The sequence below is a fragment of the Lissotriton helveticus genome, chromosome 3_1 (assembly GCF_964261635.1).
Source record: "Lissotriton helveticus chromosome 3_1, aLisHel1.1, whole genome shotgun sequence".
NCBI classification, from domain to species: Eukaryota; Metazoa; Chordata; class Amphibia; order Caudata; family Salamandridae; genus Lissotriton; species Lissotriton helveticus.
In genome coordinates, this window is record NC_136061.1 from 1647175953 (window position 1) to 1647203452 (window position 27500).

Genomic DNA, 27500 nt, shown 5'->3' on the forward strand with positions numbered 1-27500 from the left:
TTTTGACGCTTAAGCAATTGTGACCTCCAAGCCAAGCGTTTTTTTGCATTAGCACAGCACACAGTCCATAATAACGTGCATTCTTCAGTATTACTGAATGCATCTGGTTTCAAGTAGGGGGCCATACATATTTCTTCTGTAAATTCACTGAACTCAATGTCACACATTACACTCTGTCTATACTTTGTATCTTTTTTATTAATTTCCCCTTATTTGCAGTTTTGTTAGCACAATTCATCAGTGGCAGGTGCTGTGACATAAAAGTGTTGGGTAGCGCAGGAGGAAGCGTGGGGCAGCACGGGGGTGAATAAAAATAAATAAATAAATAAAAAGGAATTACCTGCCAGCCGCCGCCTCAGTGCTCTTCTGCACTTCTCCTCTCAATTCCCGGCAGTCCATGCAAGACTTCCAGTCCTCTATGCCAATCATGGTGTTGTTGGCATGCTGATAATGCATGAGAGCAGGGCCGTGATTGGGCTGAGTGAGCTGGTTTAATGCTTTGTTAGAGCCCGGGGGCCTCTGATTGTCCTCCACCCGGCTGTGCAGCAGAGTCCTGGTTGGAGAGATCTAAGTGCACATGACGGTTGGACATCCTAAGACGGGTGGCCAAACCATCATGCGCATTAGCAGCAGTGTCCACCACTTTTCCCCCTTGTTGCAGATGCTGCCTATTAGCATAGCCCAGCCTGCTGGATACAGCTATTTTTTTTACAACTGTATGTAATTCTATTTTTAAACAGTAGTATGGAGTAAAGAATTTGTGCTTTTTTTCTTTTTGCTTTCCTCAGTAAGAAATATGTCATCCCTTTACAGTGCAGCTGTCCAATAGATTTTGAATTCTGCATCACTTTTATTCAACCTCATCAAGCCTTTACTGTTGAACCAACTTCAGGTACAGTGGCTCTTGCTTCTATGAAACATTTTTAATTTCTTCCTAGCTATTATTTTAAAGTTCTATTTTGTTACTTGTGATCTATCTCTTTGTCTTAAGGTTTATTGTGCTACATGCATCATTTAATGCTGTTTGCAGGTTTCAAGGCTGGAATGGAAAAGTCAAATACTGTTCTGTTAGTACCTTTGCCAAAGCCTCCCCCCGCTAATGATTTGACACTATTGATTCCAGATTCTCTCTAGATAATAAATCCTTTAGAGAGATTTGATTGTTTCATTTGTAAATTTTATGTGTTATTCTTTTGTGGATATTTTATCCGAATAAAGATTTATTTGATTGTTTCATGCAGTAATGTCTCTTTCAAGTATTTGTATAATATAAGAAAAATAAACTCATTTTAAATGGGTGTCATGTACCCAATTGGTCTCCTTCGCCCATCCCATTAATAGGTAAAGAAACGTTTGTAACCATTCTTTTTTGCCACTGTTAAATTAGATGTATTCTTCAACAACATCCGTAAAACTCCCATGGACAGCCATTAATGTCACAGACATAGAGGATGAGGAGGGAACATGCTGTCAAGACACCTCCAAGATCCTGCAGTCTCTAGATCTAAGTTATACACTCCTAGGGGATACCAGCTTAAGGCCCACATAGCAGAATACTTCGATGACACGGCAATAGAGTGGCTTGGAGATGGAAAACGCTAGTTCCTCTAGCAGTCATTTACTTTAGACTAAATAACTAAATAAAGAAGGTAATCCACAGACCTTCCACATAAAAACCCCAGGCTCAGATGGGCTACCCGCTCAGTTATAAAAATCTTAGGTAGGGCTATTGGCAGCCCACTTACTTGAATTATTCAAAGAGACACACAAGAAGCGCATGCGTCCAGCTACACTGCACAAAGCAATAATTGTAATGTCGCACAAATCTGGGAAACCTGAACAACATTGCAAATCTTACTGACTGTTGTCCTTAGTCAGCTGTGAGACCAAGATACAGGTAAAGTTAATCGCCAATTGGCTGAACTTATTGCTGTGGGATTTGGTACGGCTACATCTGTCTGATTCGTCCCAGGCCAGTCAACAGCCCACAACTTGCGTACACTCTTTGCCCTTATGAATGAGTTACACCCAGATTTGGATGTGGTCACTGTATTTTTAGGTACTTCTCATGCCTCTGGCTCCTTGGAATGAGAGTGCCTTTTAACTATATGGCTTAGAATGGGTTTGCCTCACACGCTCATAGATTGGATTAAAACATGTTCATCTTCCCTGCTGCAAGAGTTTGAGTGAATGGAAGTTTGTTGCCCCCTTTTCCCCCCTCCCCCAATTGGCATCTCAAGAGACACAACACAGGAGTCCACTATGCCCAATATATTTTGAGCTCACTTTGGAGCCACTTGCTGATTGACTGAGGCAGCACTATTCGGACCACACCATCCGATACTAGAGTTGGCACATATTAATATCTTTGTATGCAGACAATATGACTCTATCGGTCAGGAACCCTAGGTTTTGTCTAAGTTAGATCCTTTGAGAGTAACTCAGGTAGGGGCTATGTCTGGAATTAATATAAACTGGAGTAAGTAACAGATTTCCCACTCATGGAGGGAGCAGTTAGATTTGTGTTGGATTTGCCTTTATACTGGTGTACTGACTTGCTTAAATACCTGGGCGTTTGGATACACCGTGACATGGATATTGTCATTAAAGAAAATGATATAGTAATGGTCCATAGGATAGCCGAGCAGATAAATCAATGGATATCTCTTCCTCTCTTGGATATTGTCATTAAAGAAAATGATATAGTAATGGTCCATAAGATAGCCGAGCAGATAAATCAATGGATATCTCTACCTCTCTTACTAGCTATCCACAAAGGATTCACTAGGATGGTAATGCTTCCTAAATTGCTCTATCTGTTCATAAACAACTCATTGGCACTCACCAAATTATTTTTTCTCCATATCTGTTTACAGCTAATCAGGCTGGCATGGTCGGGCAAACAATCCAGAATAGGAAACATGGACACTGCCATTTTATTATGGGGGTTTTGATGCTCCAGATTAGGAACTCTCCTATCCCTATGTGCAGGCACACTTTGCATACTATTAAGGTATTCCCATTCCTTATCTGCTTCACCTTGCCGTGGAGACTAATCCAGCAAGTCCAGTCCCTTTGAGGGCTCTGATTGGGACCACTCTCTCACTCTCAACATTGTGACCACTGTAGTCTCCTTTGGGGCATGGAACAAGATTTCCACATCTCTGTTATTTGATGCATAGCCCCTTTTTTTTAATCATTTTCCTGATCTTGTCACATTCCATGTCACCGTTTTCTTGAGGTTGGGCTTGCTTCAGGTCTTCAATTGTATTGGTGTGTCCAACCTAGCAGGAAGCAAGTTGCAGAGGCAAATACATCCAGCAGTCACTTGCTTTTTGGGGATTTTATGATTTAGACATTCAATGGTGGTAGGTCTAGTTTCTTTCACTATCTATATGTGTTTTTACTTTTGGCTGCTTCGGATTACTAGGGAGTTGCTAGTTGCAAAGGCCTTTCCAGGTGGGGAGAAGGTGACATCTAGCATGAGCCTGGTGAAATGAGAAGGCCCTCATCTGGGCCAGGCTGGGAACTGAAAGCAGCCCTGGCAAATTTTGCCAGACCAGCCCCCATCTGGCGCATAGCGAGCGAGCGCAGCGAGCGAGCCCTACCACTACTAGGGGAGTTTGGGGGGGTTCTCACCCCAAGAAAATTTTGGAAAACGACAGACCAAAATGGTGAATATTACAGCACGTTTTTCATTACATATTCAATTGTATCAACTTTCAAAGCACAGCAAATAGTAGATGATGACCTTAAAGACACTGGGGAATCCTGCGATTTTGAGGCTGCTGCGTTTTGCGTGTTAATTATGGACTTGCTGCATTTCACAAATGACCCATGAACTGCAGATTTTAACAACATCAAATAAATTAAGTTCCCACGGAACTAAAGTTACTAAAAATGCAGAAATGCATTGCAGCACAGTGGAGGGTCCTTCCTAAAGTTTGACTGGTCCCCTTTATATTCCTTATTTCTGTATTTAGAGTATTAAACTGGTAATACTGATAATATTAAGGTACAACATTTGAAAAAAGTGTTTACATGTGATAAAAAGCAAAAATATTATGCTTATGCTAACACAACATGCGCAGGATTATTTGCCTTTTGCTGCCACATAATTTAGTCAACCTACTGCATAAGTTGGTCCTCTCCTACGTATAATTCCATTGGCCCTGGCTATAATATACCAGTTGTAGAGATTGGGTACCAATAAGGGGACACCACGAGTTCCAGTTTCTTATAAAAAAGAATGACATTTCCAACTCAACCTGAGGGGGGCAGTGTCCGCTCTCTAAAATTAGTGAAGGGACTCACTCTTTCCACCCAGGTCCTCCCCGCATTTGAACTTTGATTCAGGCAATGCAGGCATGTAAGTCAACGAAGACTAACTAAGCATCCCATGGTTCCAAGATTTGTAAACTTAATAACAGCGAACAGAGTTAAGCAATATTTGCTATTGAAAACACTAAGAAATTGAAAAGTGTGGTAAGGAAGCACTATATAAAACAAGCATTGGCATAGCCAATAGGTCTCTCCTTTGGGACCTTATAAGTGTTTAGCCACGCAACAGTTAATGTTGTTCCACCAAGGATATTGTGCTGTGTAACTAAATACTTATAAGGTCCCAAAAGCGAGACCTATTGGCTATGCGAATGCTTGTAGGTAAGTTGTATTTTGGGGGAATTGAGGGCAGTTGGATGGGCTCTCTCTGGCGCCCACATAAGCCAACTACAGGAAACGTCAACTAGCCGCAAAACCAGGCATGTCCCTACCTCTTGTTGTCAACCATCCATGTAGCCACGCCGCCTCCCTGTTTGTGTGTGTCTGTTTACACCAACCAAGGAGAGTGTTGTTTGGCACATGGCTGCCAAGTGCCAACTCCCTAGCCAAGCAGAACTGATTGGGGCTGTTTCTGTTTCCTCACAGCAAAAGAGCAGGCCCTAGCAGGAGGCAGCGCTACCACCCCGCACTGAACACACAAGTGCGCATTTTACCAGCGCAAACTCCTTTCTTAGAAAGGAGCTTTCTTGTGAAATAAATCCGGACTGAAATCCGGACTATTTAAAAAAATATAGGCCACAACACAAACTGAGCCAGCGTCAATTTGTCTGCTTAAAATATATTTCTCAGCACAAGCCCCTTAGGCAGACCCTAACCTTCGCCCCAGTTATTTACAACAGCATCACACTCACAACCTCACCCCTGGACAGTTGGTTCATGAACACGGAAGTGCAGTCTTATTTTGTTTCTATCACTACTGATAAAATGTGCACATTGCACTCTTGTATAACTCCACTGTTAATTTATCATTTTCACATTTCTATTTGGTGATATAACTGAGGGGTTTCCCTATTTTCACTTAGAAGGTTGTTGCTAATGGGTGATGGTGAAGGTTGTTATGCAGAAAGAATCGTTTATGCCTACAAATGTCTTGTGATTGCTCCTTCACAACCTGGCGAAAGCTCTGTGATAAATGCCAGTGTGGAACACCTGTTGCCTGCTGTTTTCCTCAACGGATGAGTTGCAAAATCAACTTTGTCAATACTTCAATTACCAACTTTTTAGGCAGTACTGAGTGGAGGGCTACAAGTCATCATACCAAAAATGTCACACATTCTAGGTTTGAGGGGCAACGATCAAAGACATCATATGAGGTGCTCGAGCACTGAGCACATCGATTTAGACATAGCCGCACCAGCACACACAGCTTAGCAAGCATACCTTGATAAATGGGCACACAGGCATTTGTGCATGCAGATCAACAAGCAGACAAAAAAATAAACCCGTGCACACACCTACAAAGACATACTCTTACTGACAGAAAAACACACATACAGAGACACATTGCAACATACAATGTGCATCTAATCACAAACACAAAATAAAAGCATACATGGATTGAAAGTTGAACAAACGGAGAGGGGGTTGGTGGTGGTGATCACACATCTACAGGCACTTATGCACACATGCAGATGATCACTAGAGATGCCTCTTCACACAGTCAGACAGGCACCTGCACACACAAGCATAGAAGTACATATGTATACCAGTGAAAAAAGACCAATCAACAGAAAAGTACCTATGTGCAGAGGCAAACATACAGGAGCTCAACCACACACAGAAGCCAAAAGATAATCAAGAAGACCTCCCTTCATGATGTATGGGTACTTATTACCACAAACAGTACATGTACGTACACGCATAATCAGACACAAACCATGCACCCATGCACGGAGGCCAAGCCAACAAGTATAGAGGAATTTTTGCACACATGCTAACAGGCATGGATGTACCTATGCATACAGAGAGAACAAAATATAGTGGCAACACAACATCCTTAGATAGAACATATGAAGGTACACTCTCACATAAAGCACTAATAATGGCCCACATACAGGCACCCATGGATGGTATGAAGGAACAGAAAGAGCGATACCATGGATGGAAACATGAATGGACAGCTCAATGGATGTATTCAACATTGGTGAAGGGCTGATGGAAAATGGAATTCAAGGTGGAGAAAAGAGTGGATTTTCAACATCCATTCACTCTTTCTATAGTCAATGATGAACGCACTTCTACAGGGAAAATGAATGCTTCGGTCTCCATGCCCTTCCATGGCTCAATCACTGTGGAATTATCACCTGTAAGCAACAAACCTCGCCGTGCCCATTCGATCCCTGGTGTACCTGGTGTAAGCTTGTTCAAGTTGCACTGCTATTCAGTGTCTGTATCTCTTTAATAGTAACCCAGCAGGGATTCCAGATCACTCCATGTACGCAGAGAGGAGATTTCATAGACCATTGTTATTAGATGAGGTGAGTCAATTCAAGCAAAGACTACAACCCCCAGAGTACAATGAATTTATAAATGAAAGCACATACTTGAAGCATTGTGCTTCTATGAGGGGCAATTTGTCGATCAGGCGGTTATAGTTACAATGCGTTCTGCATGCATAATTTTCTACTTAGAAGATATGTTTGGTGTGTAAGATATTGACCATTTCACATGTTTTCGTTTTCTGACCTTAAAGGAATTAAGTTTATTTTCCAATGGCAGATGCAAAAAGTTAATTTGCTCCACAAACTGTTTCACTTTCCTCTTTTCTAAAAACATTTTGATCACCCTGCATTTACATTTCCTTACAGACGAGATGGGTGTGATGGAATAAATCTTTGCAGTGAGGCAGAATAGGCACAACAACAACATGACGGTAGGGTGGGACCCGGGGGAACGTTTATAGACCAAGCTCTGTGTATATCCCCAACGAGTACACAACAACAAAAAATACCAGAGGGTCTCAAAGGAAAAACAATAGATTAATGGTGTGTGTGAAACTAGACAACAAATAACTTCACAACTGACCTATAGGGAAAAGGTATCTTATGACACCCTCGAGGGGATGGTCAAAGATACCCATCAGTCACCACTCGGAACCGCCCTTCATCATTTGGGTTTCTTCCAGTGCCATCTACCCACGTGAGTTGATCTCAAGAAGAAGATGATCAAGATGTTAATAGATCTCTTCGATTGAGAAAACAGGTAGTATGATATACCACTTCTCAAGATCAGTAAGTGGAACAGTGTGAGATGACTGGTGGAGTGCAGTGCTAAAAGTGAAAGTGAAAAAATAATAAAATATACCGTGTGTTTAAAATTGGATGAGAGAGTACAGAACAAGGTTTATTCAGGTGATACCCGCTCCACCAATATTAAAAAATGTGTTAAGGCAGTCTGGAAAATATACTGTCTAGATATGGAACTAGGTCTACTTGTTTCAGCAATTGATGGACACCTATGTCCTTGCTTTCTTCAGGACCTTACAATAAATTATACGCTACTGCAACACTATATCTAAAAAAATATATTAATTAGTGACAAAACAAGTACAGAGATCACCTGCAATCTCTAGGTGAAAAGGTCTTGACTTTTCCCTTTTAGTTTATGTCGTTCACATAACTCGTGGGAAATGGAGACCTCACCCCACCTGGCAGTGGCTCAGGAGTAGAGTGAAGCACCGCTCTATCCGTCGGTACTTCAGAGCCGGCGTCTGAACCGGCTGGGGCCTCCCCAGGCGGTTCAGACGCAGAATAGGCACGTCATGCCAATTTAGAACGAATTTACTCCAAACTAGTAATACAGTGGCATGCACTTCGGTCAGCTGGCTTCAAATAGGTCCTGGAGGGACAGGAACCCTTTAATTACCTTGCCTAGGAAAACAGCAAATGCCACAACAGCACATCACATCTAAGTTTAATGCATTATGCCTGGCCTTGTGTCCACTCTATAGCAAAACATATAATTCTACAATGCAAAACAAGTCATTTTTCTTCCATCTTCAAAAGAGGTACCGTGGATGCTGCAAATATAATTTGTTAAGCTACAACTAAATGATGTACTCTGTTATAGCCTATAGAGAGTGGACAGTTCCATCCAAGGCAATTAACTTTTAATAATAACTTTCCCTTCTCAACGCTAAGAGACCTGAACTCGCAGCCTCGAGCCAAAAACTCATGAATGCACTTTTTTTGTGTCAGACGCTAATTGCGCAGTTAACATTAGACACAGGTCGTTAATGTTTAATAACCTCTCTTCCCTTCACGGCACATCCTAGCCTTTGACTCATCGTGCGTAGTTCAGTGAGCGGAAGGCTGTCCTAAATTAACGAAGATTCCATGAACATGCCTCTGAAAAATGCAGTAACACACCGGCGGGCGGCAGCAGGCAGGGGCCAGGGAGTGGGACAGGCAGGCAGGGGCTAGAAATAATTAAATTATGGGGTGCCTGAGGGGGCTAGAAATAATTAAATTATGGGGTGCCTCTCTCACCAGGTGCCATCGTCTCAGTCTCTACTCTGGCGTACTTCTGGAGTGCTCCTTGACCTGGCCTCAGTCACCGGTCACACACACTTTTTTTGCCATCGCTCTAATGCGCATGATCACCACCCTAACTTATGTGGGTCCAGGGTCAAACTGAAGAGACCGCGCAGACGCACGGCGGAGACATCTGCTGGGCGCGACACACCCTTTTAAATGGTGCACAGTGCTGGCATGCCATTATTTATGCAGATTGCAGTCATAGAATCCATTCCAGACTCGGAGATTGACAAGAGTTTTGCTTTTTTCTTCCCCGCAGGGAGCGAGGAGAGACGCATGCAGAGAGTAACAGACTACTCTGATTTTTTTTTCTGACTAACGCTGCCAGTCCAAAAACTGGCCCTAGAAACAAAACCGCCCCCCTGTCTTGTGTGAATGAAGCTTGCTCCTGCTGCTGTGAAGTGCCTGTGTTGTGTGTCTGAAGCTTCCTTCGGTGCAGTGCCTGTGTTGTTTGAATGAAGCTTGCTCTTGCTGCTGTGCAACGCCTGTGCTGTGTGAATAAAGCTTGCTCCTGCTGCTGTGAAGTGCCTGTGCTGTGTGACTGAAGCTTGCTCCCGCTGCTGTGCAGTGCCTGTGTTGTGTGTCTGACGCTTCCTTCTGTGCAGTGCCTCTATTGTGTGAATGAAGCTTGCTCCTGCTGCTGTGAAGTGCCTGTGTTGTGTGACTAAAGCTTGCTCCCACTGCTGTGAACTGCCTGTTTTGTGTTAATGAAGCTTGTTCCCGCTGCTGTGCTGTGCCAGTGTTGTTAAACTGAAGTTTGCTTTGCTGTTGCTGTGCAGTGCCTGCTGTGAGAATGAAGCTTGCTCCCACTGTTGTGAAGCGCCTGTGTTGTGTGAATGTAGCTTGCTCCTGCTGCTGTGAAGTGCCTGTGTTGTTTGAATGAAGCTTGCTCCCGCTGCTGTCCTGTGCCTGTGTTGTGTGAATGTAGTTTGCTCCCGTTGCTGTGAACTGCCTGTTTTGTGTTAATGAAGCTTGCTCCAGCTGCTGCAAAGTGCCTGTGTTGTCTGAATATTGCTTGCTCCTGCGAAGTGCCTCTGTTGTGTGAATATAGCTTGCTCCTGCGGTTCTGCTGCAAAGTGCCTGTGCTCTGTGAATGAAGCTTGCTCCTGCCACTGTAAACTGAATATGTTGTGTGAATGAATATTTCTCCTGCTGCTGTGAAGTGCCTTTGTTGTGTAGTGTAGTTCCTATATTCCCGATAGGCTCTGCGCATTGGAATAACATAAATGATAGTTTAGACGTAGGACTTAGGTCGACTAGGTCTCTATTGAATATGTTAGACTTAATTATGAATGCCAGCTAGCTCAGAGGTCACTAGAAACTTTCTCGAATTCACAAGAAGGGATTCGTTTCTGACAACCGCATAAACATGACTACTTTGCTCCCCTAGAACAAGAAGTATATCTCCAGAGTCGCGGAAACAATAGATAGCTATTTCACTCAGTCAATCGTGCATGCTTAGTTTCACCAGAAGTGCAGAGAAACAGAGAGACGGGCGTTTTCAATAAAAGAGGTTATTTATTGAACAGTCTTCTTTCTCATGCAAGAGAAGTGAATTGCTACAATTGCAATACTTGTCATAAAGTAAAATGCGTACAGTAAAAGGAGTACTGGAAAATAGTACTGGAAAAGCATGGTATGGTTTCTAAGCCATAGGGTACTTAAAATGGATAAAATACATACAATGATAAAATAATGACTAAACATACTCAACTGGTGCTTCTAAGATACGCCTACCCCGGTGTACCTAACCTAAGCCTAGTGCATGGAAGGAGTAAGTGAGCTATAGTTTGAGTTAAGATAGTTTCTCCCAAGAATCTAAATCAAGAATTCTCTAAGGGTCTAATCAGCTCCGTACCTTGGATACAGAATGAAGGAGGTCTTGTATCTCTCTCTCAGGACTCGATCTCCCAGCAACCCGCAGGGGTGACAGGGAAACACTGGAGCTGGTTTTTTCGGCAGGAGAAAAGACAGCGTCTCTCTCAGTGCGTCAATGGGAGGGTCGGCTTCCTTCGGCACTCGCTACAGCAGGACGTCGGGCAAGTAGATAGCCGATCTGCTCCAAACCACCGTGTGTTTTGCTAGGGCAGATGCTGGTATATTTATACCTGGAAGGTGCCGAGTTTGACGTAAGGTTGGACATAAGACATCACTAAGAACTCGCAGTTCTTTCAGGACTCCAGGAGTTCTAGGACAAATCAATGCAGAAGCAGGGGGAATTCCCGGGCTGCTGGAGGCTTGGTTTGTTTAAGAACACGTTGTGCTTTCTAGGAGTCTATGGGAGTTGCCTTGCCATATTTGGACTGCATTGGCTATAAATTAATATGGGTATGATTCCTATGCCTTTATAAGGATATGATTTGATATAACCGCATAAGGGCATAAATCGGGAATATTTAAATAGGGTCCTTAGATTCGTTTACAACACCCACTCCACGTATAATGTCCATCATTACTAAATACTAAGCAATTTTAAACATAACTATGCATGTGTTTTCCATCCCACCCCAAAATACATAAAATGCATTTGAAATGGTATATACACGAAAAATGAGTATTATACTGTACGTTTTCAAGTAGTGGTATCATTCAGATAATGCATATATTATACATTGAAATGGCGTATCTGAATGAATCACGAAATTTACATTTATGAAATGGCTCTTAATACAGAAGAGAAGATCGAGACCATTTCACCACATATTTATACAAGACTGTACATGTGCTAGAGGCTAAGTCAAAATATTGTCTCTAGAGTTTCAAAAATAGAAATCTTGTTCTCTAAGAATAGTTCTACTTTAAGCAGAGTATCATGTGCCAAAAAAGGTAAATATTTTGGGAACGGTAAAAGAATTTCGCTTTCAGGGAAAAAATAGTTCCAATAGTTTTTTTGAAGTTCTGTTTATCAAAACTGAAGGCCGAATTCAGAGTTCAGGGAACGCTGTGTGCTCGTGTTTTCAAAAGTTATTCTCGTTGTTAGGAGAGAACATTAACTCAGATAGGCTGGCAAAGAATTCGTCTACAACAGTAGGTGAAAGTTGGACCATGTCCGAAAAAGTAGAAATAGTGCATATGTGAGATGCATTGCCGTCATCGGTGTCTAGATCAGCAATGGTCACAGAAGGTTGTACCTGTGTGCCGCTTTCATCTTGTACCTCACCGCCACCTAATCGTAATGGTGAGGTCTCAACGAATGCCGTCATCAGAATAGGTAGCCGCTGGGGACAACACGTTGCGTGAGCCGTTACCGAACCAAGCAAAGTATCGACATCCATAGGTACTGCTGATGGGAGTGTGAGACAGATGTCTAACATACATTCTTCTCCACAGAGCAGGCATCGTAGAACAGGTAGGATGCAATCTTGCCAGATTGGTCTGATTGAAAGAAACCAGGTAGTATTCAGATCTCTTAGCCGAGCTAAGCCGAGTACTTTAGTTATTCTTTCTCGGTATCTCATCGCCAGGATCGTTTCTTCCATGGTTGCCTGAGTTTTGTTTGTGGCTGAATTTGCCATATCGGAGCAGAAGGAACAAAAATAAGATTCCTGCTACGAGTCCCAAGATGAGAGGCAGGCCGCCGAACACAGAGTGCACGTAATTCGGGAAGATGCTCAGGACTGCTTCAAAGGGTGCTAACAGTCCCGAAAAAATTGTCTTAAATACATGTGCGATGCCACTGGTATCAGACATGTTTAAGATTTGACTTAACATTTCTACGAAATGCACGGGACAATTTGTTGATAATAATGCATGTATCTCTGCTGCTGTCCTTGCGACTTGCAGATCATACGTTTCTCTAGACGAGGTTAAAGGCACAGTTGTTTGTAAAAGAATGGACTTCATTCTGCTTAAAGTATCAATTCGAATAGAAGAGATATTCAGAGAAGGCCATATCGTTGCCTCCTTGTCTGGCTTGCTGTTTGGATACAATACTTGCATACAGCAAGTGACCCTGGATGTAACACTGACGAGATAGGCCGTTCTTGGCACCATGCCACAACAGCTGCAGTCACTTAACATAACGTAACTGCCGTTGGAAAGTTGTCTGAAAAAAGGCTCTATTTGTGTAGCACGGGTGCCGTGCAGGTGACATGAAAGGTTATTTGATAAACCTTCGCAGGCTCCATGCCAGTTAATTCCTTGACACAGAAGTGTACCGCTCAGTGAGTTTTTACAGTTGTTACCACTAAGAAATACCTCTTTTTTCCCCCCACTCCAACATCTATGTGTGTAAGGTAAATTCCAGGTTGACTTGATGTATCCTTTACCCAACCTTTCATACAGGCCCGCTGGTATGTGCTTCTGGCAATATTGAAACTGAAAAGTCGTTATCGGAATTGTAATTGTGCCATGTATTATCCATTCAATGACAGGTCTTTCGGAGATAGTCAATGGTAATCTCTCTAGTTTTTCAATGCTCAGCATCGTATAGTCTGCTCCTCTTTGTGCCAAAGAGTTTTGTTTATCTGTAAGGTTAAAGACAGAAAACAATGACGTTGTGTTGATTAAACGTCATGGCACGTAGCCTGAACGGAGATTTTGTAACGTCCAGCCTAACTGTACAATAGAACGTAATTGGGACTGGCCCTGTTGTAACATTAGCATATCTCCCAGAAGTTCATCATATCTGATAGAGACTGTTCTATTATATCAATAACAGATGATACCATGCTGTCCAGTGAATAAATTCTGGAGGACAGAGTCATTAACCCATTGTCCACTACGGACAGTGTTTTTTCTAAATTAATACTATCAATTTCTCGTATTTTTTCAGCAGTTTCAATTTGCGTTTATTTCCAAGCTTTGTTGTAAGCAGCATATATACCGTCGTAAATTAAACCTTTTTGACGCTGTTTGCGAGGTCCCAATAAGAAATCTCGCATGTCAGCACCTTCTTTAAGTAAAGTCAAGTGTTGCTTAATTTCAGGTAGTGTGGATTTCTGTAGCCATTCGAGGCATAGTTTTCCTACACTGTATGTTGTTATTATCCCTGGATGTTGTCTCTGGGAATATCTTGGGTCTGGCCTGTTCTTTTTGAACCCTTGTTTGTTGTTCAGGAATCTATCCTGACAGTTATTAGTGTCTGTGGGCCAGATCAACCATTTTTTCCAATCAGGATTAGTTCTATTTTGGTGTAAAATATGGGATACGTCTATCTCCACATCTGTAGTGCTATTACTATCAGGTATGGGCTTTGGTACAGACGGTTTGTTTAAGTCTTTTATCTTGGCTAGGCCAAGACAGGTTGTTTGTTGAATGGTGTCATTCAGGAACATTATTTATTCTGGGATCATGCAGGCTCTGAATAATGATTCTAAACCTTGTACCTGCCAGTCTTTTGTACCCCAGATAGTTTTTGTCTCTATGTTGTTTTTCCAAAATTCAAAACCAAATGTAGACAATTTTTCATAACATTTTTCAGAATAAATCAGTTTAGCATTTGTCAACATGTTTTTCATTCCTGTCTTATTCATAATTTTAAAATAAAACATTTCTGGATCAGTGATATTAAACCCTGGGAATTTCTCATAAAATGTTTTCGAGCTGCCTTTTGGCGGTGTTGGACAATGTTCCCATTGATTATAAGTGAAAACATTTCTAGGATTAGCAGATTTATGCAAATAGTGGTGCCCATAATGATTAAAGCAATACATTTCTTCATAATCTGATGAACCTTCTAAATAATCATGCTCTGTAAATTTTGCTGATATTTCTAAATCATCATATTATTAATATTTTCAAAGTCCCAATCATCAGAGAAAGTACTAGGTGATACAAAGTCACTTAATGAAACCTTGAACTGGTGTGGATATTTCAAGAGTTCAACTGGGCCATAGATGTCGTAATCAGTAGCATCCCATGCTACACCACCAGGTATAGGAATGGCTGTGATGTTTACTGATGATAGTTCTCTTTTTTCGATGTGTGAAGATCTGTGAGGCTTTAGAACCAAGTTGATGTTCTGACTTGCTGTGTCCATTGTACTGTATTTTCCATCAATCATTCTTCCCAAGCTTAAAACCAAAATGAGCCAGAGTAGGAGGAAAAGTACACCTAACACAATCCACAATTCAATCCATGATGAAAGAGTTCAGTTGTTTTTTCTTTTAAAGTTTTGTTTGCTGGCTTTTCTTCATGTTCACTTGGATCTTCAGAAAAGTCATCGAAATTGATGAAGTAGCCAGATGCAATTCTGTCAATTGTTGGAATTGCTTCAGGATTCTTACTAATCTTTGTAGTTGCTTCTTCTTTTGTCATATTAGTATAGTCAGCGGCTACATCATTGTAGACAGGTGTTTCATGATGAACTGTTGCAATTTGGGTTTCAAGAGGCACAAGTTCCATGGCTTTGTTGCATAGTCCTTCTTTATTCACTGCAGGTTTATCAAAAGTGATTAGTCTCTCAGTTTGAACCTCTTTAATTGTAGCAAGGTTTGGTCTTCTGCTACTTCTTAGGAGTCCACTGGGCCTACTACTTATTATTGGCCACATGATTGTGGTTTTTACCAGGTCGACTGATACAACTCTGTTCTCCTTTTTACCAGCAAGGGGCGGTAGTACTACTGATCTTGTTCCGCTGATAGCTAAGACAGGTACTGCTTTTCTGTAAGAAGGCCCAAATTCCTTCTTCACCACAATCTTTTCTCTGACCAGATCCCCAATCTTTGAAATCCAGACAGGTCTTGCTGGGACAGGTGGTTTTTCTTCAGTGGCTGTTGGCTTTAACTTTGTGTTACTTAGACTTCTTCTTGTTTCATTTAAGTCCTGTAAAACAGCCAAACGATCTTTGATATCAAAGGTTTTTTGTTCCACCACTGAAGTCTGACTATCGAGGTATTCGATTATCATTCTTGTACCAAACAAAAGTTCATACGGAGTGATTCCACCCAGAGAATGTCTTGGCAGATTATTAACACTACGTTGGACCTAATACCCTCGCTGTTATAGATTGCTTTATGTCACGGTTTTTTCTCTCCACTACCGCATTTCCCTCAGGATGGAATGGACTAGAGTACTGCAATGCAATGCCCAAGCTGGGCATGGCCTCCTTGTAAGCTCGAGAGCTAAACGCAGGACGCTGGTCAGAATGTAGCATGTCAATTGCGTATGTGCCGATAAAGACTCGCAAATCGTTTATAACAGTTGTGGCTTCTTAATATTTATGGGATCGCATTTTTCCCTGTGGACTTCTGCGTGTAGATAGCCTAATGCTGTCTAATAGAGGTGTCTGGGCTGGTATCTGGTCCTGTTCACAACTGCGATCTCTGTTGCAGTCCTGACAATCCATTGCAAAGTTATAAATTTGCACGCTCATCCCCGGCCACCAGTATTGTGATTGTAAATCTATTAGAGATTTCAAGATTTCTTGGTGCCTCAGACCCATTCCCATGTGTGCTTCTTGAATCAAGTAAGCCCTCCCGGTTCGTGTTTGGAATTACTCTGTCCCCCACTCCAGGGATTCGAGCAAAAGGAACGGAGTTCGCATCAATTATGTATGTATTATTGAGTGGATAATTTATAGGTAATGCCGCATAATCGCCTTTTAATGAGGCTTTTACTGCCAGCATGGTTTCTCCATCTTTTTGTTTTTTAGAACGCATTTTTGTAGCTACGGAAGCCGGTTGAACAGCTGCCGTTGTGGCTTTGTTAGCCAATGAATTCCCTGCAACGTGAACGCCATCACGTTGAAGACTCTGCGTATGTATCACGTGAGACTTTTGTAGTTCTTTCTGTAAAAGAACTGCTTGTTCCCATAGTTTTTTATGCTTTATTGTGGCACCTGTCTCATCTTTGTAACCATTTTCAATCCAGGTCTGCATGAAATTATTGTAAGACTGGACGCAATAATACAAATCGCACACTATTAGTGTGGGGAATTCGCGATCGGCATTTTCAAGCGCCATCTTTAAAGCTCGTAGTTCAGCTCGCTGAGCTGTACAGTTTCGGAGTGATTCAGTTTTAGTGACCATTGGTCTGAATTTACCTATGTGCCAGCGACCTTTAACAATCGCGCATGCTGCATTGTAAACTTGTTTATCCACAACGTAGTGTTGTGCAGATACATCTGTGTAGATTACACACGTGTACAGTTCGAGAGGCAGAATTTCGATTGTGTTCTAGATGTTCTAGTTTTTTCATTTTGGGATCAAATGCGTGTTTCACGTCTGTTGCAGCAAGAGATTTAACCCATTGTATCCATCTCGGATGTAAAGCTTTAGCATTCGGAATGCTTGCTCTTGTTACTGCCTCTGGGGCAGGTACCGGTGTAACGATTATTATACGTTTACCTTGTGCGAGGGCTCTTTCTTTTGCTACAGAAGTTTGGACCGCAGTCAGAAGTTTTCTGTAGAACTGAATTTCATTTCAGCTTGTGTGTACAAGTGTGATTTATAAGCTATTGGTACCGTTTCTCCCTCATTAGAGGTCAGGTAAGTAAATCTGCATCTTCCTGGGATGACTCGGATTACAAGGTTGCGTTCGTTTGCGCGTGTTTGCAGTTTTGTTTTAGTTAACATGTCTGTTTGTATTGATCGTAAAATAATTTGTGTGATTCTGTGTCCAATTAATTGGTTTGAAATCAGGTTTTATCAATTCGTAGAGGAGTTTAACCCTCTCTGCGTAGTTTAGAATGTAAGTTCTTCCGAAATTCAGGAAACCTAGAATTGATTGTAAGTGTTTCAGCGTTTTTGGAGCTTGGAGTACTGCACACTTCTCTAAGAAGTTGTCTGCTAGGCTTTTGCCTTCACTTGATAACTCATATCCTAAAAATAGAACAGTGAGGTGGGCAATTCGTGATTTTTTAAAGTTGAATTTGTACCCTTCAGATGCGAACCCAAGTATAATGGTGTTAACTCTTTTCAAGTGTGTCTCCAGGTCATCGTCTGTAAGATAGATGTCATCGACATAAGATAATGCCTCATCATCATACATTTATAGTAATTCTGTTATCCTGGCTGAAAATAATCCTGGGCTGTTCTTGAATCCCTGGGGGAGACGACAAAATTACCTCTTGGCCCCCGTACTGGAGAAAGCAGTCAAATACCTGCTTTCTGGTGCAATGTTTTGACAGAAGAAACCATTTGAAATATCTAATGTCGTTTTATATTTTTTGCGCACAATGTTATTCATTAGTGCTGCACTGTGTGAGTTTTGTACTGCAAATGTTTTGCAACAAGAGTTTAGGTGTCTGTAGTCCAAAACTAGACAATATGAATCATCTGGTTTGGAGACAGGAAACAAAGGGTTGTTCATTTGTGAGGTGCATGTTTCAATCACCCCCTGGTATTCAAGTTGATCTAAGACCTCCCTGACTTGTTTTTTAGCTTCTTGCTTAACAGGATACTGCCTCTGTGCAGTAGGTTGATTTTTTAACTGAATTTTATGGTGAGGAGAATCCTCATCCCATCCTACATGATTTTTATATAATGCAGGGGCTTGGGCCACTGCCCATTTTCTAGAATATGTGTATTTTTTATGAATTGGAATGTGATTTGAGAAGGCAGGCATAATCATTTCTTCGCCATGTGGGCACTCCCTGACAAACTCTGGTGGCCAGTCTTTCTCTGCTAGAAGGATATCATAGCCTTTAGATAGATTCTCCCAAAAGAGACCTCTTATTTTCCTAGTTTTATCCCCTTCTATACGTAATGTTATTTCATATAATTTATGGGGTACACTAACTCTGGTGTCTGCAGTTTCCACCTGAATGTATTCATTTGTGTCCACTGTCTCCAGAAGATTCATCAGGATCTTGCGAGCTATGGTCACTTCTGCTGCGCTGTCTAGCATTGTCTAGGCCCATTCTCCGTTCTTGAGTTGTGTCCTCAGAATCCTCTGCATGTTTTATTTTAATACTAGCTACCTTCTTTTTGGGAAATTGTAATTTTTTACTTTGATGAGCAGGTTCCTTGTCTTTGGACTTGACGCACTCTACTTTATGTTCTGACTGTCCTCTTCTTTCCGATTTCTGTGAGGAAGTCTAAAAAGATCGAGAGGGACGTGTATCATTATCTTGATATCTGTCAGGTTTTCTTAAATTGTCCCTATTTCTAAGGTTGTATCTTTTTTCAGAGGGCTCCCGTTGTGGAGACCTGCCCCCCCGTTCTGAAGATCTATTTCTCCATTGGGGAGACCTTCCTCTGGACTGAAACTGTTTTTCTCTGGGAGTGGTTTGTTTATTACCCTCCCACTTCTTTTTGGTGTAATGAGATTATTCCTAATAAAGGTTTTTTCAGGATTTTCCGTTAGTTGTGGTTTTAGTGGGTTCCCACCCAAACTATCTCTACCTAATTCTTCATAGCACTTTTCAATTATTCTAGCAAGTTCAAAAGGTTGGTCTGTAATTTCTGTTTCTTTTAATTTTTGGCGGATCGCCACAGATTCTGCTTCTCCTTTTATGTTGGCTAGTAGTATAGCCGAGACTTGCTTAAAGTCTTTCAGTAATTTCATACCTAGATTTAAAGCAGGCTCTGGACCGTATTCCTTTTGAATCTGTCTTAGTACGTCTGGTATAACCGCCATAGACGGAACACCATGTGTTTTTGTGTATATTGAAGCAAAGACTGTTCCCCAAGTGTCACAGTCCTCCATATGTGGTGCGATCCCCATTGGTAGACAGATTGTCAGAATTCTGTGTTTTTCATGAGGTGTAGTATCAGTAAATACTGCCTCTATTTGAGTAATTGTTTGAGCTAACCAGAATGGAATTTGTTCCCGTTTTGCGGGTAATTTGCCAATGACTGATTGTATAGTCTGTGGTGTTATTTTATTTGTGTTCCCCTGGAGAGGGGTGTGCTGTGGAATTTTTATTGCTGGTTGGACTGTTAAAGTCCGCATGACATATTGGACCAATTGTCTATGTATTTTATTTAATTGTTTTAGCTGAACTAAAAGTTCTCTGTCTGACATTCTTCAATGTCCGGATGTGGTGTATAGCTGGCTAGAACCGGCCATGTGGCTCCTGGTCTACCTAGTGGACCGTGCCTGGTAATGTGATTTTGATGTTTTAGGGCGCCATTAAACCAGAGCTGATGCTCTTGGTAAGTTAGTGGAATTTCAACGTCCTCGAAAGGGACGTATTCCTCTAGAGGTTCCTCTGCTTTGTAGTAGTGGAAATCGCGTGTCACAGCTTCCTGCCGGTAATATTATCCATGAATAGAATACCTCTGTCTGTCGATATTCATGGGCCTCTACCACAAATATGACTGTACCACCTCTTGATGATACTCCAATATTTATAAGTTTGTAAATTACACTCTTCCTTACATTGACTGGGATGATTATAGCATCCGGATTATTTTGTTGAAGACTTGTGTCCTCAGCTAATAGTTGAGTTGCTAACACTTCTCTTTCTCTTTCCTCTTCACTTTCCGTCATTTTGCTGACAGAAAGTTTGCAGAGCAAGTTTCAAGGAAACAAAGATTAGGTGCACAATATTTTGGAACACTGTATCCTTCAACGTTGACTAAACCAAAAACTAATACATAGGATTTTCATCCTACTAAGTTTTGGCGGATATTAACCTTCCACCCACTCCAGACGTCTATTGGAGTTTTTACCGGAAAAAGGGGTCTGTGTGAAAAGCACGACTGAGTTACTCTAGTATCTAGCGTTAAATTTTCGCCTTACCAAAGGTTGGGCGCCATGTAGTGTAGTTCCTATATTCCCAATAGGCTCTGCGCATTGGAATAACATAAACGATAGTTTAGACGTAGGACTTAGGTCGACTAGGTCTCTATTGAATATGTTAGACTTAATTATGAATGCCAGCTAGCTCAGAGGTCACTAGAAACTTTCTCGAATTCACAAGAAGGGATTCGTTTCTGACAACCGCATAAACATGAAATATCAAGGAGAGAGGTAGGGAGAGTATCTGACACTCTTGTTCCCCGGTCAATAATCAATAAACAAAAGAAGAGTGTCTGGGAGAAAATAGGGAAGAAGAACTACGCTTGGAGCTCAGTAACAACCACACTAGGATGTTTAGGAAGGCCCTCACTCACCACCTAGTGATGACATGCTTCATCATCGGGCCCCACCAAAGAGACCGAGTGTCTCTTTGGTGTGCTGCAACGCCAGGATTACTGCGGAGCTGGATGGTGAATATAGGGCGTGTTGAGTGGAAATGAAAAAATTAGTGAGTGATGAGGGTATTTATAAAAATTGTCAGTAGTGTATCTGAAGCAATTTTATTAATGATCACTAAAGACAGAAAATTTAAAATGATTTAAAGGATCCAGTCCACTTTTAATTGAATGGTGGGATCCTAGAGAGTAGTCAACATGTTTCTTGCCATCGAAACGGTGTCAATTTACCCGGCAATTCTTCAGGACTGGGTGTGATAAACCCTGGCGGTATGGGCACTCTAAGGCCCACCCTTACCTAGGGACGTGAGATGTGAAAATTATAAAAATGTGAAAAAGTGCAAAAAAATTAGGAATAAAGGATTAATTCCTAATTACTCCTGGTTTAGGAGGCTTCAACTGATCGTTTCTGCACTTTTGAGGTGTTAAGAATAAACACCATAGGTCTCAGGAGGGCGGTGGAAGCGTATTTGGCACACCGCCCTCGACGCTCGGCACCCGTAGTGTACCTACGTCGCCCTTCTACCGGACCCCGACGATTCTCGTCGGACCCCGACGATTCTCGTCGGGGTCCGGTAGAAGGGCGACGTAGGTACACTACGGGTGCCGAGCGTCGAGGGCGGTGTGCCAAATACGCTTCCACCCCCCTCCTGAGACCTATGGTGTTTATTCTTAACACCTCAAAAGTGCAGAAACGATCAGTTGAAGCCTCCTAAACCAGGAGTAATTAGGAATTAATCCTTTATTCCTAATTTTTTTGCACTTTTTCACATTTTTATAATTTTCACATCTCACGTCCCTAGGTAAGGGTGGGCCTTAGAGTGCCCATACCGCCAGGGTTTATCACACCCAGTCCTGAAGAATTGCCGGGTAAATTGACACCGTTTCGATGGCAAGAAACATGTTGACTACTCTCTAGGATCCCACCATTCAATTAAAAGTGGACTGGATCCTTTAAATCATTTTAAATTTTCTGTCTTTAGTGATCATTAATAAAATTGCTTCAGATACACTACTGACAATTTTTATAAATACCCTCATCACTCACTAATTTTTTCATTTCCACTCAACACGCCCTATATTCACCATCCAGCTCCGCAGTAATCCTGGCGTTGCAGCACACCAAAGAGACACTCGGTCTCTTTGGTGGGGCCCGATGATGAAGCATGTCATCACTAGGTGGTGAGTGAGGGCCTTCCTAAACATCCTAGTGTGGTTGTTACTGAGCTCCAAGCGTAGTTCTTCTTCCCTATTTTCTCCCAGACACTCTTCTTTTGTTTATTAACCGCATAAACATGACAACTTTGCTCCCCTAGAACAAGGAGTATATCTCCAGAGTCGCGGAAACAATAGATAGCTATTTCACTCAGTCAATCGTGCATGCTTAGTTTCACCAGAAGTGCAGAGAAACAGAGAGACGGGCGTTTTCAATAAAAGAGGTTATTTATTGAACAGTCTTCTTTCTTATGCAAGAGAAGTGAATTGCTACAATTGCAATACTTGTCATAAAGTAAAATGCGTACAGTAAAAGGAGTCCTGTAAAATAGTACTGTAAAAGCATGGTATGGTTTCGAAGCCATACAGTACTTAAAATGAATAAAATACATACAATGATAAAATAATGACTAAACGTACTCAACTGGTGCTTCTTAGATACGCCTACCCCGATGTACCTAACCTAAGCCTAGTACATAGAAGGAGTAAGTGAACTATAGTTTGAGTTAAGATAGTTTCTGCCAGAATCTAAATCAAGAATTCTCTAAGGGTCTAATCAGCTCCGTACCTTGGATATAGAATGAAGGAGGTCTTGTATCTCTCTCTCAGGACTCGATCTCTCAGCAACCCGCAAGGGTGACAGGGAAACACTGAAGCTGGATTTCTCGGCAGGAGAAAAGACAGCGTCTCTCTCACTGCGTCAATGGGAGGGTCGGCTTCCTTCGGCATTCGCTACAGCAGGGCATCGGGCAAGTAGATAGCCGATCTGCTCCAAACCACCGTGTGTTTTGCTAGGGCAGATACTGGTATATTAATACCTGAAAGGTGCCGAGTTTGATGTAAGGTTGGACATAAGACGTCACTTAGAACTCGCAGTTCTTTCAGGACTTCAGGAGTTCTAGGACAAATCAATACAGAAGCAGGGGGAATTCCCGGGCTGCTGGAGGCTTTGTTTGTTTAAGAACACGTTGTGCTTTCTAGGAGTCTATGGGAGTAGCCTTGCCGTATTTGGACTGCATTGGCTATGACTTAATATTGGTATGATTCTTATGCCTTAATAAGGATATGATTTGATATAACCGCATAAGGGCATACATCGGGAATATTTAAATAGGGTCCTAGATTCGTTTACAACAGTTGTCTGAATGAAGCTTGCTCTTGCTGCTGAAAAATGACTGTCTTGTGTGAATGAAGCTTGCTCCTGCTGCTGTGAAGGGCCTGTGTTGTGTGTCTGAAGCTTGCTGCTGTGCAGTGCCTGTGTTGTGTGACTGAAGCTTGCTCTTGCTGCTGTGCAGTGCCTGTGCTGTGTGAATGAAGCTTGCTCCTGCTGCCGTGCAGTGCCTGTGTTGTGTGTCTGAAACTTGCTGCTGTGCAGTGCCTGTGTTGTGTGACTGAAGCTTGCTCTTGCTGCTTAGCAGTGCCTGTGTTGTGTGAATGAAGCTTGCTCCCGCTGCTGTGCAGTGCCGGTGTCGTTAAACTGAAGTTTGCTTTGCTGCTGCTGTGCAGTGCCTGTTGTGTGAATGAAGCTTGCTCCCACTGCTGTGAACTGCCTGTGTTGTGTGAATGTAGCTTGCTCCTGCTGCTGTGAAGGGCCTGTGTTGTTTGAATTACGCTTGTCCCGCTGCTGTCCGGTGCCTGTGTTGTGTGAATGTAGCTTGCTCCCATCGCTGTGAACTGCCTGTTTTGTGTTAATGAAGCTTGCTCCTGCTGCTGCGAAGTGCCTGTGTTGTCTGAATATTGCTTGCTCCTGCGAAGTGCCTCTGTTGTGCGAATGAAGCTTGCTCCTGCGGTTCTGCTGCAAAGTGCCTGCGCTCTCTGAATGAAGCTTGCTCCTGCCACTGTAAACTGAATGTGTTGTGTGATTGAATATTTCTCCTGCTGCTGTGAAGTGCCTGTGTTGTGTGAATGAAGCTTGCTCTTGTTGCTACAAAATGACTGTCTTGTGTGAATGAAGCTTGCTCCTGCTGCTGTGAAGTGTCTGTGTTGTGTGTCTGAAGCTTGCTGCTGTGCAGTGCCTGTGTTGTGTGACTGAAGCCAGCTCTTGCTGCTGTGCAGTGGATATGTTGTGTGAATGAAGCTTTCTCTCGCTGCTGTGCAGTGCCTGTGTTGTGTGAATGAAGCTTGCTCCAGCTGCTGTGCTGTGCCTGTGTAGTCTAAATGGAGCTTGCACCTGCTGCGAAGTGCCTGTGTTCTGTGAATGAAGCTTGCTCCTGCGAAGTGCCTGTGAACTGTGAATGAAGCTTGCTCCCACTGCTGTGAAGTGCCTATGTTGTGTGAAGAAAGCTTGCTCCTGCAAAGTGCCTGTTTTGTCCGGGTGCGGTGGAGACATCTGCTGTGCGCGACCCACCCTTTTAAATAGTGCACAGTGCTGGCATGCCATTATTTATGCAAATTGCAGTCAGAGAATCCATTCCAGACTCAGAGATTGGTAAGAGTTTTGCTTTTTTTCTTATCCGCACGGAGCGAGGAGGGACGCATGCAGAGAGTGACTGACTACTACTGTACTTGTGAACTTCTCTGATTTTGTTTTCTGACTAACGCCGCCGGACCAAAAACCGGCACTAGAAACTAAACAGGCCCCCACCACATCCAGCCTACCGGGGGATTGCCCGGTGCCCGGCATTGCCTGACCGGCCCTGTGTCCACCATCGTAATGACCCCCTTAGTGTTTAAAATGTTTTTGATGTTCTTCAATTGGCTACATTGCAGAGATATATGGGCCATTAATACACAGGGTGTGTACCTCTGCACATCTAAATTTTGTAAACAAAAAGTATTCATATCTGATTGGATGAAGGATTTTTCTTTCCGATCATCCATTTTAGTTCCGCAGATCCACATCCGGGTGAACCCCGAATGATCTCATTGTCTGGCCACAACCTGGAGAAAAATTATTACACCAGCCATTACAGGACGTGGATACTGTTACAGGAACCCAAAGCAACTCCTTTGTGTTTTACTATTTTTAAAACATGCCAATTTTACAAAGGTCTTACACCCACATGCATCATCCCGGCCGTTTTCTAAATTGCGAAAAATAGCGAATCGCAATTTAGAATTCGCAAAACGGGATGCATGAATATTTTCTAATAATATTAGCGATTCGGTAAAATTCGCATTTTTTACCGAATCGCTAATTTTATGCTAATTCTAATTTGCTAATTCGCATTTCCCATTGATTCCTATGGGAAAAGGCCCATAGGAATCAATGGGAATTGCGAATTCGCAAATTAAAATTCGCATAATCTTCATGCATTCCATGGGTGCAGGGGGGGTCCAAAGGACCCCCCCCTGCACCCCTGAAATGTATTTTTAAGTGGATGTTTCACACACACATGTCCTATGGACATGTGTGTCTGTAACATGCAAGTTTTAAAAATGCATTTTTTTGCTTTTTTAACAATTTTCGCAAATTAACACGAGGGTCAACCTCGTGTTAATTTGCACTTCCAATTTTCAAATTCGCAAATTTAAAAAAAATGATGCATTGCATTTAAGGAATCGCACAAATGCGATTCCTTAAATGCATTCGCATTTTTTAGAAATGCTAAAAAATGCGAATTGTGCACAAATGTTTGATGCATCCCAAAAACGGTTTTTGCATTCGCAAACGGCCGATTTTTCCGATTCGCACCGTTTGCGAATGCAAAAAACGTTGATGCATGTGGGCATTAAACCCTTGTTGGACCTCCTACATGGTCTGTGGCTCAGTGACTAGGTTCTTGGATATTAGGACCCTCATGGAGTAAGACTAACTCAGGGCCTGGGTCCAAGAATCTATGTGAAGCAGGGATCACTGACAGAATATCGCCAACAAAAATGTCAAGGTACAAAAATATTGGGACAAAAATATTGTTGTCCATATTATCGAAGTCCTATCTTCATAATGGTAAGTACAAAAATATCTGGGGAAAAAAATATTGTTAAAAATATCGTTGTTAAAAATATCGTTATTTTTAAATGTTTAAAAAAATAATGTGAAATAAAGTAAATGATACATATAATTTTAAAAAAATAGTTAGAATTATTAGATCATTTTTATAATTATAAATAAATATCATGATAAAAAAATAAACATACATATATATAAAATATAATATATAAATGTACTTAATATTAATAAATAATTATTATAATGCTTTATAGAATGTTAGAAACCTATACAATTATATATATATATATATATATACATTTACCTGCGCATGGCCAGAGGCGCACTGCAGCAAGCCCCTGTCTCAAGGGTCTGGACTTCTCTGCCCTGCCTCACGGCTCACTCGCTCTTTTTCCTGCTAAGGATCAGTCCAGTACCCGGCCCCCCTGCACGGCGTTTCAAGCAGTGGAGGTTGCATACCTCCGTTCGGGCACCATGCCCCTGCTTTATTTTTCGTCTTGCTGGAGAGCCTGACAGTTTGAGGGGGCACAAGGAGAAACTTTGTTTTTACATAGACTCACCGTTTGGGAATTTCGAGCCCTGCTGCTTTCTTCTCGTCTCCGCCGCAACACAGCTTTGCAACCCTGCCCCATTACACCGGCCCGGTTTGCATTTGCATGTTGCATTCTGGGAGTTGTGGTGCGCAGATGGATATCGCACCACAACAGGTGAGCGGAATTGTCTGGGGGAGGAGCGGAATGACTCCATCATCATCAAGCAGGAGGGAGGCCCATCGGGACATCCGGTCAGGTGTTGGGCGCTGAGGAAGGTCAATGCACCGAAATGCATTCGCCGCCACCGGACTGCTTTTGCTTTAAATAAAGTCCCTCCTTACACTTCCCCTCGTGGCTGCTGCCTCTTTTCTTCAGTGGAGGAGGGAATTACTGTCACATATATATATATATATATATATATATATATATATATATATATATATATATATATATATATATATATATATATATATATATATATATATATATATATATACCAGTAAAATAAAATATATATATATATAATAATTTAAAATATTAAAATGTATTTAATCTTGTACAATTAAATTTGACACTACATTAACAGCAACAGTAGGGAAAATGTTGGATAGTGGAGGGGATAAAATTACTATTCCCACTCCAGGGAGTGCAACAGTAAGGAAAGTGTTGGATAGTGGAAGGAATAATTTACTATTCCTACTCCAGCAATTACAACAGTAGGGAAATTGTTGGATAGCGTAGGGGAATATTTTACTATTCCCACTTCAGGGAGTGCAACATTAAGGAAAGTGTTGGATAGCGGAGGGGAATAATTTACTATTTCCACTCCTGAAAGTTCAACAGTAGGGAAAGTGTTGGCTAGCAGAGAGGAATAATTTACTATTCCCACTCCAGCAGGTAG

General features: G+C 41.9%; 1 protein-coding gene across 3 annotated transcripts in view; it reads left to right on the forward strand.

The window, feature by feature from the left end:
- The window catches only part of CFAP221 (cilia and flagella associated protein 221), a 661487-nt gene that overhangs the window by 218780 nt on the left and 415207 nt on the right, over positions 1-27500 (forward strand). For all 3 annotated transcript variants that reach the window (XM_078682395.1, XM_078682396.1, XM_078682398.1), the window contains exon 7: positions 789-892. In XM_078682395.1, the coding sequence (XP_078538521.1) occupies positions 789-892 (104 nt within the window). The remainder of the gene's footprint in view (positions 1-788; positions 893-27500) is intronic.